Source organism: Lepidochelys olivacea (genome assembly GCF_965140295.1).
Source record: "Lepidochelys olivacea isolate rLepOli2 genome assembly, chromosome: 1".
In the NCBI taxonomy this organism is placed as follows: Eukaryota; Metazoa; Chordata; order Testudines; family Cheloniidae; genus Lepidochelys; species Lepidochelys olivacea.
In genome coordinates, this window is record NC_140411.1 from 224,631,681 (window position 1) to 224,648,021 (window position 16,341).

The 16,341-nt window shown below is 39.5% G+C and overlaps 1 protein-coding gene across 1 annotated transcript in view; it reads left to right on the forward strand.

The window, feature by feature from the left end:
* LOC311514343 (potassium voltage-gated channel subfamily KQT member 1-like) overlaps positions 1-16,341 on the forward strand; it is a gene marked incomplete at its 5' end in the record, with an annotated part of 745,885 nt that overhangs the window by 140,185 nt on the left and 589,359 nt on the right. Inside the window, one exon of the mRNA XM_084616893.1 lies at positions 12,172-12,286. Within this exon, the coding sequence (XP_084473019.1) occupies positions 12,172-12,286 (115 nt within the window). The remainder of the gene's footprint in view (positions 1-12,171; positions 12,287-16,341) is intronic.

Below are 16,341 nucleotides of genomic sequence, written 5' to 3' on the forward strand. Positions count from 1 at the left end.
CTTGTTACTTTTCTTTCACAGGTTATTTTGTTTCAGAACAATTTTTTATGTGCAATATTTTTTCTAGCAGTGATATAAAGCCCTTTTCCCATAGGGAGAAAATAAGCAAAAATCAAGTAGGTAAGAGTGACATGAAAACAAAAGCAGCATTGAAGGAGTCGATTGGAATTTACTGTTGGTCTTCACTTTTTATAGTGTTCTGTAATAAAATACCTGTTTTCAGCTTAACCCCTAACAGAGAGAGAGACGCACCTTATCCTCACTACTGCTCTCTGAATGTTAATCTTCTTTGAGCTTTGGCTGAGCATTAGTTTAGCTTATTCTCTGCTTCCTGTCTGGCCTTTTCTGGCCCTGTTTTTTGCATGCAGGTCGACAGCTTTCCTGGTCATCATCTTTATCCATCTGTGCTGCAAGCTGTCCCGCATCACCAGGTACAAGGAACAGTGTCTACACACACCATCATATATGTCTTGAGGGACTGATTATTGATGTGACAGTACATGTTTTGTGTGTAATTAAGCTGGCTCAGATCTGCACCCCATTGCCGTTCATGTGCCTCTGTTTCCCTAGTTTCTTTCTCCAAATGTCCACCTGCACTCAAGTTCTTTGGTGTCCATGTCTTGGGTATACTTGGTACCGATGGTCTTTTACAAAACTTAAGCAGCCATTACAAAATGAGAGCAGACTTTAACAAGTTTAATAATCTATCTGATAACGGTTCAAATTACCTTTCAGCTTGCCTCTGGTTTTTGGTGAATCTGACTTTCTTGGGAGCTGGCACAGCAAGTAGAAAAAAGTAGCAGCCAGTGAGCAGGACTGGTAGATATTGGCCATTGTGAATATTTTGGCTGGAGCTGGATTTATATATTAACTGAATCTAAACCGAATATTTAATACCAAAGAATACATAATTCTACCTAAACCTAATTAGCAGATATCTTCTTTCTCCTTTTCCTTTCCTTTCCTCCTGCCCTCATTTCTTTTTGTGCATAAATAGAAGTTCTCATCAGCCTCTTATTCCTGCCTGATTTGTTCAGTGGTGCCCCAATCCAGTGTGGGAGACATCAGATTGTCTTCAGTATAGCAAACTGCGTGATGTCATAGACACTCGATTGGGGCATCATAATGGAAGATCTCTGCCCAACGATAGGGGAGGATTGTGAAATTTTCTTCCCTGTTGTCTCTGAAAAGGAATGGTCCAGTTACCCAGGGTCATGGATACATATGGAACAAATTACCAAAGGTCATGGTGGATTCTCCATCACTGACTATTTTTAAATCAAGATTGGATGTTTTTCTAAAATATATGTTCTAGGAATAATTTTTGGGACTTGTATGATCTGTGCTACACAGGAGGATAGACTAGATGATCAAAGTGGCCCCTCCTGGACTTAAAGTCTATGAAGAAATCCCCCCTCTGTTAACCTTTTTCAGAGAGAGGTTTTTTTGGGAGGGATGATGCATTTAAGAATGAGTCTGGCTGTTGAGTGTAGATGTTGTCTTTGCATTCATACTTTTTATTGGGTTAGTTTGTAAATTCGGGATATGTCTTCTTTTCCAGCCTAGAAATGTGGAAGTTTAATGTTTGAAGTATGATTAGTAGATTAATTTATGTTGGTGTAAATGCACCTGGATTCTTAAGCAATGGGTGACTGACTTTGATATATAAAAGCATGGAACCTGAGTTGAGAGAGTTGAGAGAGGCTTGTCCAACATATATAATACACACTCATTGTTTAGTGATCAGAAGTGATGGGAAAAGATGTACAGAAAAAAGCTGATTTTTCTCACCGCACCCCCTTTTTGTTAAAATAGTTTCATAGAATGTAGCAGCAGTAATTAAGGCCCACAGTTCAGACTATACATTGACATTTCTCATAGTATGCTTGTTGCACTGGATATTGTATGTTTTCAAATCATTATTCTTCCTAAGGTCGTGCTCAGAGGAATACCTTGAACTCTTAAACTAAGTTGTTACTTCTGCCATGCTTCCTTTATACTTTTGATAGCATTTGGAATGGAACTCAAAAACAAATCAAAATAAAACAACCCCCCCAAAAAACAAAAACAAAACCCCCATATACAATAGTTTGTGCCTGTAAGACCACTCTTGAGAAGCAAAACTGGTTAAAGTAAAATGAAATAGAGGATACAATTCCTCAGGCTTGAGTTACAACTGTTATGAGCTATCTATATTTGGTAGCTGGAGTTTACAACTTCAGATTTTATTCCTGGGTAGCATCACTATCACATGTTGAAGGTATTTTAATATTTTATATTTCTTCAGAATTGAAGCATTATCATGAGTGATTCTGATGAACTATTTAGTTGCTTAGAAGCTCACGACTTCTTGACACAGAAAATATTTTTATCTTTCTATTCTGACTTTTTTGCTTTGAGTGAACAGTTACTTTGAAGCGAATTTTGGAAGACCACCCAATAAAAAATAGTCATCTTGCAATATAGCAAATTAATCATTTCTGAAAAGAGCATTTCTGGGCAAAAAGATAACTGTTCATAACTATGACAATGATCTTTATGATAAATTTTTAATGCAGGTGATATGAGCTTTGAATTTATTACTGAAAGTTGTGATTGTATAGAATGGAAAAATTTAAGGATTAGAGGGCTAATATTTCATAGAAAGGGGTCACTTAGGACTTAGAGTGACAACAGTGTAAAATTGCTTTTAATGTTAGGGTTCATCATCATCACTCCCATAACCGCATTGGTCGTTGATGAGTAATCAACCAATTGTCTCCACCCTCATGATTGTGATAGAGTCTATGCGAAGTCCATTCCTGTCCACTCTTTTATGTTGTCAATCCATCTCTTCTTCTGTCTACCTCTTCTTCTCTTCCCCTGTACTGTCCCTTGGAAGATGATCTTGGATAGGCCAGATGATCTTATTACATGGCCGTACCACTTCAGCTTGCACTTCACGTTCGTCAGGAGATCTTCATATGACCTAGTGCACTGGGTGGTGATGTTGTGGACCTCTTCATTAGTGACCTGGTCGAAGTAGGAGATACTTCTGTAAAATCCTGGGCATCTCATCTCTACTACCTGTATTTTCCATTCAAGTTCTGCTGTAAGGATCTGTCTCACATACATACAGAAAAATGGAGATGACCAATGTGTGCAGCAGTTTCAGTTTGGATTCCAGGGAGATATTCTAATTCCTCCAAATTGCCACTGTGGCTGCTGTTTTCACAGTTCTTGCCAGTATTTCTGCCTTTGATCCTTCATCAGTGATGATTGCCCCCAAATAATTGAACTGTTTCACTGTCTCCAGCTCTTGTCCAGACAGTGATATGTGAGCTGATCCCATCACATTTGTTTGTCATTGGCTTGATTTTCTCTGCACCGATTTTCCATGCTGTATTTTGTGGAGGTTTCATCCAATCATTTCACAAGGTTGGCAAGTTCATTTTTGCTGCTTGCCAGGCCGGCAATGTCATCAGCGAACCCAAGGTTTGAGATTGTTCGCCCCCCCAATGCTGACCGTGCATAAGTGATCTTCTAGGGCATCAGTCATTACACGCTCCAAGTTGATGTTGAACTGTGTGGGCAAAAGAAGGCAGCCTTGCTGGACTCCAACAGTGGTGTGAATGCACTCTCCTATTGTGCCACTGACGAGACCTATGCTGCTGGCCTTGGTATACAGTTGTTTAATGGTAAGAATAAGCTTACGACCAACATTGTAATTCTTCATGGTTGCTCAGAGAGCTTCATGCCATACTCTGTCAAACGCCTTCTTCTTGGCCGTCAGAAGATCTTCATGTGACCCAGTGCCAGGTGTATTGTTCCATTTCATACACGAGTTCTTTCAACCTCCCTATTTGTCTCAATGTCCTTACATTCCATGTGGCTATGGTGATGTTATCTCTTCCACAGATCCTCTTTGTTGGGGTTACACCAGTAGCACACTTGTTGCATCCATCCTGGTTGGAGACAGATGGCACGGTCATTACTAACCCGGGCTGCAACCAATCCGGTATGGACATGGTTGACTTGCTCATCTGTTGTCTTGGACAAATTTATAACCTGGTGGAGCCCATTCCTCTCCAGGAAGCCCCCTTTTTGTTGCCTCTTACGACATGCAGGAAGAGCAGTGGGCCTATTCTGTCCCCAAACCCGCAGGGGAAATGTTAGGGTACAAGGATGATAAACTGATTTGCCTAGCTGTGGTTTAATATTGTACAGAACACTAACCTGCACTGCCTGACTCTGCATGAATTGAATGTTTCTGATATAGAAGACTGTAGTTTGTCTGAGAGCATTAGGGAACCATATAATATAACTGCTAAATACTATGAGCCTCATAGTACTGCTTCCCAGTGACCCACTCAGAACAGGGAGGATCTAGTTTCTCCCAGTAAGAGGCTTGAACCAAATTCACACTGATTTTTGGTTTTGAGAGAGCTGTTCTTGGATACAAACACTAGGCCCTCCCAGCATCTGGAAAAATTGTCCTGGCATCCCCCTTGGCATCTGGTGGGTATAGGAAGTGCAATAAATTGAGCTTGGAAAAGATTTGCACTTTTCCCTTATGGGGTGAACAGCTATTGCTCAAATGAAATTGATATTAAAATATCATATGGTGATATGATACCTCTAGTTGCTATATAAGTTGTGGCACCCTAGAGAGATTCAGAAGGCAGAGGGCAGGCTACTGTATTATACTCCCTGGGCAAGAATTTTTCTTTTAACCTGAGGGAGCTACAGCTTGAGTGCCTTGGCTGACTGCAAATCTAGTATACAGGGAGAAAGGCAATCTGTCACATAGATATGCCCCAGATGCCTACTGTTTTATACATGAACACCTTGAACTCAACCAAAAAAAAAAAAACTTATTAGAAGCAGTGCAGATTAGAGCAGAGTGCAATGTGCTCCCTGCATCAAAGCACAGTTTAATAAGCAGGCACCAGTGTTCTGCACTAACTTTCAGCTTCCAAGTGGTCCTAACAGATAAATAGTATGCAAAGTGAGTTTAATTTTGAGCTGAGAAGGTTGTGAATAACCACAGAAAAGTCGGCACTGAAAAGAAAAGGTTGGACACATCTTACTCAATGCAGAAAGAAGAAAATCTTTCTCGCCACAGTTACTACCTGTATATCCAGTCATCTCCTAAATCAGTAGGGATACCCAAGAGTGTGTTGTGGGGTGCTAACAGAACAGTTCTTCCCTTGAATACGCTTAGGCCATGACTTACCCTCCCTTTGATAGACTATTTCAAATCCTAATAGCTTTTTGTGAGGAGAAACACTTCTTTGTATCAAGGCCATACCACACCCTCTGTCTGTGGCCACAGGTGATGCTGCTTCTGTGGGGTCTGAAAACGGCTACTCCTAAATACTTGTGTGATTCCTTAAGGTATTTCATACATTGCAGCATCCGTCAGTTGCTTTTTCTTAAGACCGTGATCAATGAATGGAATCTTTGCTTATAGAAATGTGGCTCATCAGAACAAGTGCAAAATTGGCAGGTCACATTCTATAGAGCTCCTTTGGAGCAGCCACAGCAGTAATGCTAGAAGGGCACAGAAATTCTTTTTCCAGAAATCTTTGTTTTTCCCTAAAAAATATAGTTTAAAGTAGTTCTGGTTAAATGCAGGTCTGAGTCAGATGTAAGTTAAATTATTTTCCAGTTTTCTGTCCTGCTAGCAATGTTCAGTTATGTCATTTTAGAACTCTATTGTCCAGGCCTTCATTTTCAGTCCTTAGCATGTGTACTATGGATTTTCCATTCCTCAGCATTGATGTGAAATGCATTAGTGTTTAGTTTGAAGATAGGTCAACCAACTGGTGCCATAGGATGAACCTGAGACTCTGACAACTTTAATTTTCGAAGAGGACCTGCCTTTCTCATTTCTGCTCACTTTAAACCAATTACATTCATAAGTGGTGATGAATTAGTGTTTCACTTTGTTTTCTTATGGACAGTCACTTCTTTTTCTTTGGTAGTATGCATATGGTGGTTCTTAGTTGAATCGAATTGTTTCTTCATGGCAATGTTTTCCAAGTTAGTCCCTTCTATTTAGATCTGCTCTCGGTTGTTTGTGCCAAGTTTTCTAGAAGCATCAACATTAAAATATGCAGAAGAGAACTTCCATAGAACTTGTTTGGATCACTAGCAGCTTTGACAAATTTTGTTGCTTCAGGTCAAAATGATTTAAGTAAACTTATATATGTCCATAGATACTTTCAATATTTTTTGCATGAAATAAATGAAGCAAACACCTACTGTATTGTTTTAAAGACAAACTGTTGATGAATATTCAAAGAATGGTACACCTGATTTTCAGTGGTGCTGAGCTCTTGCAACTCCCATTTATTTGAACTGCAGGTGAAAGTCAGGCCCTATGTTTGATTGAAATGAACATTGGGTAGTAGTGCTTTTTAAAGTGTTAGGTAGTCTAAATTCTTAAAATATATTTTGTAGTTACAGGGTTAGCTGCACCATCTCCTTTGAGGTGTGTCTGAGTGCACACCCTCCGGTGCCATGCTTCATACATTTACTTATCCCAGCAAGGAAATTTGCAGTTCTCCCACTCTTAGACCTGGACATGGGCTGTAGTAGTATGCGTATCCACCAAGCTTATCCAGTGAGTCTGACTGAGTATGGACACCTGCATTTCTTCCCTTTGGGAGTAGTGGTATGTAGTGACTGAACAGCTTTCTTAAAACAAAAGTTTTATATAGCAGTAGGGACAAAGCATTAGAGAAGAAGGATTTTAAAACAGTCTACATGCATGTCTAATGTAGCTAGAGTGCGATCAGTGAGAGTACTGCATGATGGTGGCCTAGGCATCTCCGCTGTTCTTGGGCTTTGGCTTTTCCTCATCAAACCTAGCTTTGTAGGTTGACTGGAGAACCAAAGACAGAATCATCAAAGTTCTTGCATTGCTCCTTGGGAGCTAAATGTTTGCTGGTAGTAAGCTTTGTGGAGCGATTCTTCTTTTTCCTGCCTGTTGTCCAGAAAGACCTCTCCTGAGATGAAACCAATATAGTCATATAAGAGACACTATACTAGTAACGACAGGTTTCAGAGTCTCAGCCATGTTAGTCTGTATTCACAAAAAGAAAAGGACCTGTGGCACCTTAGAGACTTACACATTTATTACAGCATAAGCATAAGCTACAGCTCACTTCATCGAATGCATCCAATGCTCTAAGGTGCCACAAGTACTCCTTTTCTTTATACTAGTAACCAGGCCAACATACAGTATTAATAAATTACTACAGGGCAGCTCCAAATCCATCACAACATTAAATACTTCTGATAACTGTGAATACAGATATATGTAAAGAGAGAAGATTTTTAACCACCAAGTTGTTAAGTCATGTGTCATTTGAAAATAGTGACATAAAATGTTGCTCTATCATACCACTAGAATCAATTTCCATATGTCTTTACCAATGCATGCACTAGATTGGGTAAGGCCAAAAGAATATCAAGACCTGACAGACAGACCAACTTTGAAAATAACTACGGAAGCTCTGGCTATTAACAGATTCTAGGTTAAATTAAAAAAAAAACAAAACCTGTTGCCTGGATTGAGGAAGGCTGTAATATCTGAAGTGGTGTTAACGCTTCTTGATGCAGTACGTGATAAAACGTCAGAATTCCATGTCTTTTTATAGCAGGTGTGTCTAAAGTGTAATCAGCAGGCCAAAACCGAGCACAAGGGTTCACAAGTCAACTTGTGGCAACCTTCATCCGTAATGAATTATGTGGACTTTTGTGGATAGTTTTTGTTCAGAAATTTAAAAATAACAGGAGAGCTGCCAGTTATCCCCATCTCTCTTTTGTGTTGCTGTATTAGTGAGACATTTTCATGCATCAAGATATTTTGGAGGAACAGGGTACTGCTATAATACAGATCCAAAAGAACTATCCAAAAAGTGCATGAAAACAAATGAGGATATTTTAATTTCACCAGCATCAGGTTATAATGTACTCATAATTTAACCAAATTAAACCTCAGGTTTTCATGATTGAAACTGGAGAATCAGCAGAGTTTTAGTTTAACTGAAAGAGAGAGTTAATTTCTTGTCATCATAAACTTATTTATATACTTTCCCTTTTTTCCTGTTGCTTCAAATGACATGCTTAATATTCGTCTGGCCTTGAAGAAAGCAGCAAAATGATCAGTTTTTTCACCTAAACAAAATTAGTGCTATCAATCTAAACCATTCTCCTTCCAAAGAGTTTTCAATTGCAGATTAAACTCAAAAGGTAAGTACAAGAAGAAGGCAGGAAAATGGATGATTATCAAAAGATCACAGAAAAATTCTAACTATTCTTGACTGGAATGAAAAACATGAAAAAATACAATACCATGAGTCTACAAAAAGGTCATCTCGGAGAAACAGTGCTTATAGCCCTATATTTAGAGGACTGAAGTCAGTAGGAGTTAGACTTGAGTAAGGATTGTACAAATGGGCCCATAGTAAATTGCCTGAAATAATTAAACTTTTCCATACACAGCTATTGTCTTGAAAATTTGTGTATATGTTAAGTCTAGGAAGCCAATGTCTCTGCATGTATTAAAAATCTGGAAGGAGCAGAGAGCTGGTTATTCAGAAAGCTAGAGAAGTATGTATCCCTCTTTGGACAACCTGGAGGGAGCTAAACACAAGTATGGCTAAGAGTACACGAAAAGGGGTAATAGTGGCTCTGCAACATACTTGCAATGTAACTTCTGAAAAGCTCTGATTATGGTGGTAATGTATTGACATATTTATGGGGTTATCAATCAGGTAGGACATGTTAGAACAGCTGTGTTCTGAGATCATGCCTTATAATAAATATCCATTTCCTACTGCCTGAAGAAAAATGCTGCCAGTGGTTCCCCCAGCATGACTGTGGATTCATGAGCCACTTTGTGCTACAAGGGCAACGGGTGTGCTTGGAAAGCTCAGAGTTGGCCGTTGTTTGTTTAGGGATATAGCAAGATCTGTGGGGTATTTGCATTTTGTTCCAAAATGTCTTAGATTTTCAGGCTCTGCAAAGTTGTCAGGCTCTACCCTCTACTACTTTCAGGCTGCCTCAGACTTCGCCCACAAGTCGGGAGCATAGTGATGTGCTTTCTACCCCATGAAACTGCACAATGTTTGTTACACATTTCCCCCCCCCGCCCCGCCCCCATCAGTGGGAATGGAAATATTAGCCCAGAATTCTTAATCTTCATTAGCACTGAGTACATTTCCTATATCCTCTTCTTCTTCCTCCCTGAAGGCATGAATATGTGGGGTCACGAAACAAGACAGTCTTTCACCATAATACTGATGTTCATAAATTCAGGCTGGGAATAAACCTATTGATAGACACCATCTTGAAAAAAATGCTCTCAGGGATATCAGTTAATGAGCTTGGGCAGCCTATGTGCTATACAGCTTCTAATATAATTACATAGTTCTTCCCACCCACCACAGAAAAGGTCTTTGTTTAACGTATAACATGGGACATGTCTTTTAGCCAGTCTCAACTATTTGAGTGCTTAAATTAAGAGTATAGCAAGAAATTGATAGATACATGGTGCAAATGAGTCTCTATCCTTCTCGGCAACCTGTCTTGTATCCTGCTACTCTAGCACCATTGATTTAATATGGGGTTGATTGAGGGACCATAAGAAGTGATTATAGGAGGTGGAGGGGAGAGACAAATTCTGAATTGGTTTCTCTCTCCCACATCCCCATCTTGCAATATTCATTTTTTGTGGATAGTCTTATTTCCCTCCTGTCAAGGTTCCTTCCCCACTCTGAACACTAGGGTACAGATGTGGGGACCTGCATGAAAACCTCCTACGCTTATCTTTACCAGCTTAGGTCAAAAACTTCTCCAAAGTACAAAATATTCCACCCTTTGTCCTTGGATTGGCCGCTACCACCACCAAACAATTACTGGTTGGAAACATCTTTCCCCCCAAAATACTTCCCAAAACCTTGCACCCCACTTCCTGGACAAGGTTTGGTAAAAAGCCTCCCCAATTTGCCTAGGTGACTACAGACCCAGACCCTTGGATCTTAAGAACAATGAACAATCCTCCCTACACTTTTTCCTGGGAAATGTTGGATAAAAAGCCTCACCAATTTCCATAGGTGACCACAGACCCAAACCCTTGGATTGGAGAACAATGAAAAAGCATTCAGTTTTCTTACAAGAAGACTTTTTTAATAGAAATAGGAGTAAATAGAAGTAAAGAAATCCCCTCTGTAAAATCAGGATGGTAGATACCTTACAGGGTAACTAGATTCAAAACATAGAGAATCCCTCTAGGCAAAACCTTAAGTTACAAAAAAAGATATACAGACAGAAATAGTTATTCTATTCAGCACAATTCTTTTCTCAGCCATTTAAAGAAATCATAATCTAACACATACTTAGCTAGTTTACCTACTAAAAGTTCCAAGACTCCATTCCTGGTCTATCCCCAACAAAAGCAGCATATAGACAGACACACAGACCCATTTTTCTCCCTCCTCCCAGCTTTTGAAAGTATCTTGTCTCCTCATTGGTCATTTTGGTCAGGTGCCAGCGAGGTTACCTTTAGCTTCTTAACCCTTTACAGGTGAGAGGAGTTTTCCTCTGGCCAGGAGGGATTTTAAAGGGGTTTACCCTTCCCTTTATATTTGACATCTCCTGTCAGGGTTCCCTCCCCACTCTGAACTCTAGGGTACGGATGTGGGGACCCGCATGAAAGACCCCCTAAGCTTATTTTTACCAGCTTAGGTTAAAAACTTTCCCAAGGCACAAATTCTGCCTTGTCCTTGAACAGTATGCTGCCACCACCGAGTGATTTAGACAAAACATCAAAAGGACCACTTGGAGTCCTATTCCCCCAAGCCCTACACCCCCTTTCCTGGGGAAGGCTTGAGAATAATATCCTCACCAACTGGTACAGGTGAACACAAACCCAAACCCTTGGATCTTAAGAACAAGGAAAAATCAATCAGGTTCTTAAAAGAAGAATTTTCTTTAAAGAAAAGGTAAAAGAATCACCTCTGTAAAATCAGGATGGTAAATACTTTACAGGGTAATCCGTTTCAAAACATAGAGAATCCCTCTAGGCAAAGCCTTAAGTTACAAAAAGACACAAAAACAGGAATACACATTTCCTCCAGCACAGTGAATTTCACAAGCCAAAACAAAGAAAACCTAACGCGTTTTCTAGCTAGATTACTTAATAACTTCACAGGAGTTGAAGGGCTTGCATCCTTGATCTGTTCCTGGTAAAGGTATCACACAGACAGACACAAGCGTTTTCCCCTCCCTCCAGATCTGAAAGTATCTTGTCCCCTGACTGGTCATTTGGGTCAGGTGTGAGCTAGGTTACTTGAGCTTCTTAACCCTTTACAGGTAAGAGGATTTTATAGTACTGTATCAGAGCTTCTTAACCCCTTCCCTTTATGTTTGACACCTTAATCCTGGTGAGAAAATTTAGTATTTGGCCCAATATCTTTGTTCTGTTTCTTAGTTCCATGTTCCCTTTGTGAGCTGTCAGCTGGAAGCACAGGGGATCAAGGACTTTTAAGGTTTCTTTCTGACTGGCTGTCATTTTTTCTGGCAACCTGTCACCACTCCCCAGCCATACCTCAGGGAAGAACAGTGCATGCTCATGGTCTCCATAGCATCCAACACGCTGTGTAAGCAGCGTATGTTTGCCACTGAGTGATGATTTCCTCTTCAAGATTTTTCTAATATTCAGTGACTGTGAAGCCTGGCACTTGGGAGCCTCCTGGACCCAGTATTTGGCTTATAGAGAACCTGGATGCAGTGCAATACTATTTATTGCAAAATAAATCAAAGTCCCCAATTGTTTTCATTCATTGCAGTGTCCAAATTGCAATTTTTCATGTAGTGAACTTCCACTTAGAGCGAAAGTGGTCTTCAAGAAAAAAACGCTTAACTGTAAGAGGGTCCCTGGGTGTGTGTTCTCACTTGGCATGTACCATATCATATGTGTACATTTGTATTTTTGCATGTGGCATGTGTGTAATAATAATCCAAACAATTCATTGCGCCTGCTCTAAAAATGTAGTGTCTTACGATGGGACTCTTTTTTTAAAAAAAAAAGATTTACTATGGAAATTCATGGGTGAGGGGAAAGAATTTGTAGATGCTGCCTCCCTAATGCACTCTGCTCTTTCTAAATTATTTGTCTAGTGAGAAGGCGCTTAGAAGGGAACAGCAATGAAATGTCACAGGACAACAGCTTCACTGAGGACATAGACCTCACATCAGAGGAGTCACCACTGCCTGTTGTATCTGATGTGGCACAGTAAGTGGAAAAATGGCTTTTACTGCATAATATAAACATCAGCTAATGGTGGGGGAAAATTCTATATACTGAATAGAAGTTCTTTGCATGTTTTTTTTAAACACGCTTGCAGTTAGCTTAAAGCTAAGAGCTGTTACTCGGTATAATGTATTGGGACAGAAAAAACTGTTCTTTAAGCCATAGTTAGATCTGATGTTTTTGGTTTGTGACTTCATCTTTTGAGTCCAGTAAAAATGTTTCCTGAGACTGATTCTCAAGGGCCGCTTCATAAATTCAGGCACGTTTCTGAATGGGTCTGATCTCCAAAATCCCCTGAATGCATTGAATGTCCATTGTAGGTCATAATGAAACACTTGTGTGTGGACATGACCTGAAAGGAAGGAAACTACTGTTGAAGTGAGCTGTAGCTCACGAAAGCTTATGCTCAAATAAATTGGTTAGTTTCTAAGGTGCCACAAGTACTCCTTTTCTTTTTGCGAATACAGACTAACACGGCTGTTACTCTGAAACCTACTGTTGAAAGGACAATTGCAGTGAAATGTTTGCCTCCAAGAGGAAATGCCCTTGTGGGATGTTACCCCAAAGGTAGTGTAGACACTTAAACAGCTATAAGAAAAGGAGTACTTGTGGCACCTTAGAGACTAACAAATTTATTTGAGCATAAGCTTTCGTGAGCTACAGCTCACTTCATTAAACAGCTATGTTCATAAAGGAATTATGTGGATATACTTAACAGGGAAACAGCGCTTTCCAGAATTAGAGGGTAGAATAATTTAATGCAGTTCTAACTGTCACTGGGTAGGACCTGAGGAGCATGTCTACACTCAGTATCCATTGCAGGGATTCTGATTTCCTGAAATTGCTTATCCTATCGCTTACCTTTTGGTATCACAAGTGCATACATCAATACCATTTGATAAAACCACACCGCACATTGGCAACTCGGCAGCTGTGCATTCAGGGACTCCAAAACATCCGTCCTATCGTGTTCAAGTCTCTTGCTAAATGTGGTGACTTTGGGGATAACTTTCAAACCTGGGGAAGCACATTGGTGATTGTAGCTGGCACTGACTGAACCAGTGAAGCTGTGAGGCTTGTGGCTTTGTGTAAAGCTGAAGTGCAACTAATGTAATCTATACTTATTTAGCCAGACCTCAGCAAAATGCCTCATCCTAGGTGCTGCAATCAATACTTGTGATTAAAAACTCCTGTGATAGCAGTGGTGTGTGGCCAAAAGGTACATTACAAGAGGTGCAATCTCTAGGCATTCTACACAATGTCTTTTTCTTAAATTACTTTGTCTAGTGTAGACAGAGCAGAAGGAATCTCAAATCTCTTCTGGCCATGTGTAGTGCTTTTACTTGTATGTCCTTCTCAGGGATAAGGAAGTATTGGTTTTTCATCCGAGAAATCCATGAAGAATAAATCTTGCTTCTTAATATGTGAACGTGTTATTAAACTAAAAAGTGATGATGGTTTTTAATGTCAAATGTGAAAACTAGCCTGTTTTCACATTTGGAAAGGAAAGTATGAAAGTGGCTTAGTGAGGAAGTTCCATGACTGAGCCTTTGGAGTATGACCAGTAGATGGCTGGAAAATAAGGTTACATTTACATTTTTTGCAGTGAAGTTGTAATTTGCTAAACTCTCTGGTACTCCATGTGCAAGCGACTCTTGCATTTGAGTTATCTTCTTCCAAGTAAGGGGGGGAGGGCTAAAAGCCCTGTTTTGTGAGTTAGATACAGTGAGATTACATTTCAGCTGCTATTGGGTGCAGAACAATGTTATTCCCAGCACAATGTTGTACATATTTGTCAGTCTAATGTAATGTATTGCCTAGTAAAAATCTAAAGAATGGCGAAGTACTGATGAAAGAATGCTACAATGAACTAATAAGATTTGCAGTATTGTTGCTCCATTGCATTCCATAGCAGATATGTACTATAAAAGATGTACACAGCACATCAGTTCACAGGAAAGATGGAATTCCAGTTGGAAATATTTTTCAGGGTGAGGCAGAGCTGTTAAAGGACTCTTATTGCAAGACTGGAATTTGCCTCTTTCTAAAACACTTGGTGTGACACTACAGTTTGATTCCTCTTCTTCAAGAGGAGGAATCCTTTCCCAGCAACCACCTCTAAATCTTCAGTGAGTGTTGAGCATATTGTTTTCAAATTGCTAATTGTAGGAGTATAGAGTTGGATCTAGGAGCGTGCGAGGCAGCTGCTGGAGAAGATGGCCTTGAAATTAACTTACCGGTAAATGTTTTTTTTGGGGGGGGAGGGAGAAGCTTTTAGCTTTTTATGTTGTATACAGGTTTAAAAAAACACTAGGATTGAATGTTTTCACATTTTTTACAAATATTTACGTGAAAACCAGCATTGGTTAGCTAAAAATTGGCAATTAAATAAATCCATTATGTATCTGTTATAAATCAGATGGGGTAAAGATATACAAAAAAATTTGGTACATTAGCTCTTTCCATCCCACAGATAAAGGATCATGAATAACAACATCACAGTAAAAGCTGTTTTTTACCCATGAAAGCTTATGCTCAAATAAACCTGTGAGTCTTTAAGGTGCCACCGAACGCCTCGTTGTTTTTGTGGATACAGACTCACCCGGTTGCCCCCCAATACCTGGCTGTAAAAATGCTGCCATGTGCTGCTGTTACCTGCTTTCCTTATTTGTGTACTCCCAGCTGTAGCAGCTAATTCTTGAATTTAGCAGACACTTAATGAAGCCCTTACAGTTTAACGGGGGGGGGGTGTTCTAAATTTTTAAAGAGGCACTCATTATTTAAGTCAGTTTTTTTAAAATAGCCATATGGAGCCCCATAGCAAACAAAAGTTTTGTGGATTTAGTCAATAATAAAGATAGTGAATTGCATGGTAACTTACAGTTTAAGAGGTGAGATTTGAACTCCTGGTCCCCTCTTTCAAAGTTCAAGGAATTTTTCTAAGCTTAGAGGTATCTGGTGAAAATCTCCCCGCCTTGCCCACTGTAAGTGAATGGCATTCACCCTGCAGCAGATTTGTCATCAGATTAAAATTGAATGGGTTTGCATTTTGTGACTAAAAAGTTATAAAAGTCTTTGAAGATAATCGCTCCCAATGTGCAACTGATATTCTATGAAACAGCACAAGAAAAGCAACCATGTGCCAAAGAACAGATTCCAGAGGGTTTTAGATTGCTTGCAAAAGGAGACAATCCAGTGGGGGGAAAAATCACCAAAGCAATTCATTTTTCATCAAACAACCATGGAAATCAAAATTGCTCAGTTTCCATTCTGTGATTTTAGTTTCTGCTGGTTCAATAAGATTTGATCTATAACCTGTGTTAGAGTTCAATTTTAACAACTTTAACTATGGTGAAACTATTGCTGATACAAGAGCAGCATGATAATCATTAGTGCTTGAATAGCAACTTTAGGATGGTTGTGTTGTTCGGTTTAGAAAGATTTTAGTAATATTAACATTTAAAAATCAACAAGGAAGGTTGTTTAGCAAATGCAACACTTGTACTAACATAATAGGCCATTTTAACAACCATGCTGGTTCATGAATTTAGATGGATTTGTACAATGACTGGTGCGTACTGTGATGCTATACTGTACCTGAATGAAGCTACCCTAAAGCATCTAAATACAGATTTAATCAAGGGGCTCTTCTGTGTTTACATGAAGCTTGGACTTTGAAATTCATGCATGCACTATAGAATATTTGGTATTTAGCCAAAACACTGTTAGATCTGCAAAATAATTGTTTATGTAAGCTAACAAGGTGTGTTTTTCAAAGTAAAACGTGTTTACTTTAAACTGGTAAATGTACCAACATACATAGGGGCCTCATCCTGTTGGCTCTACCCATGTGATTGTCCCACTGGCTTTAAGTGGACTTATATGCATGAATGGGGCAAGTAAAACTTGATTCACATTTACTGGGGAAGCCAGAGATGCAGCTAAAGGAATCATTCAAGTAGATAATATCCTTACTGAAAAGTGTGACTTGCTGGGTGAACAAAACATTTTAAAAAGTACCTAAACATGCATTTACA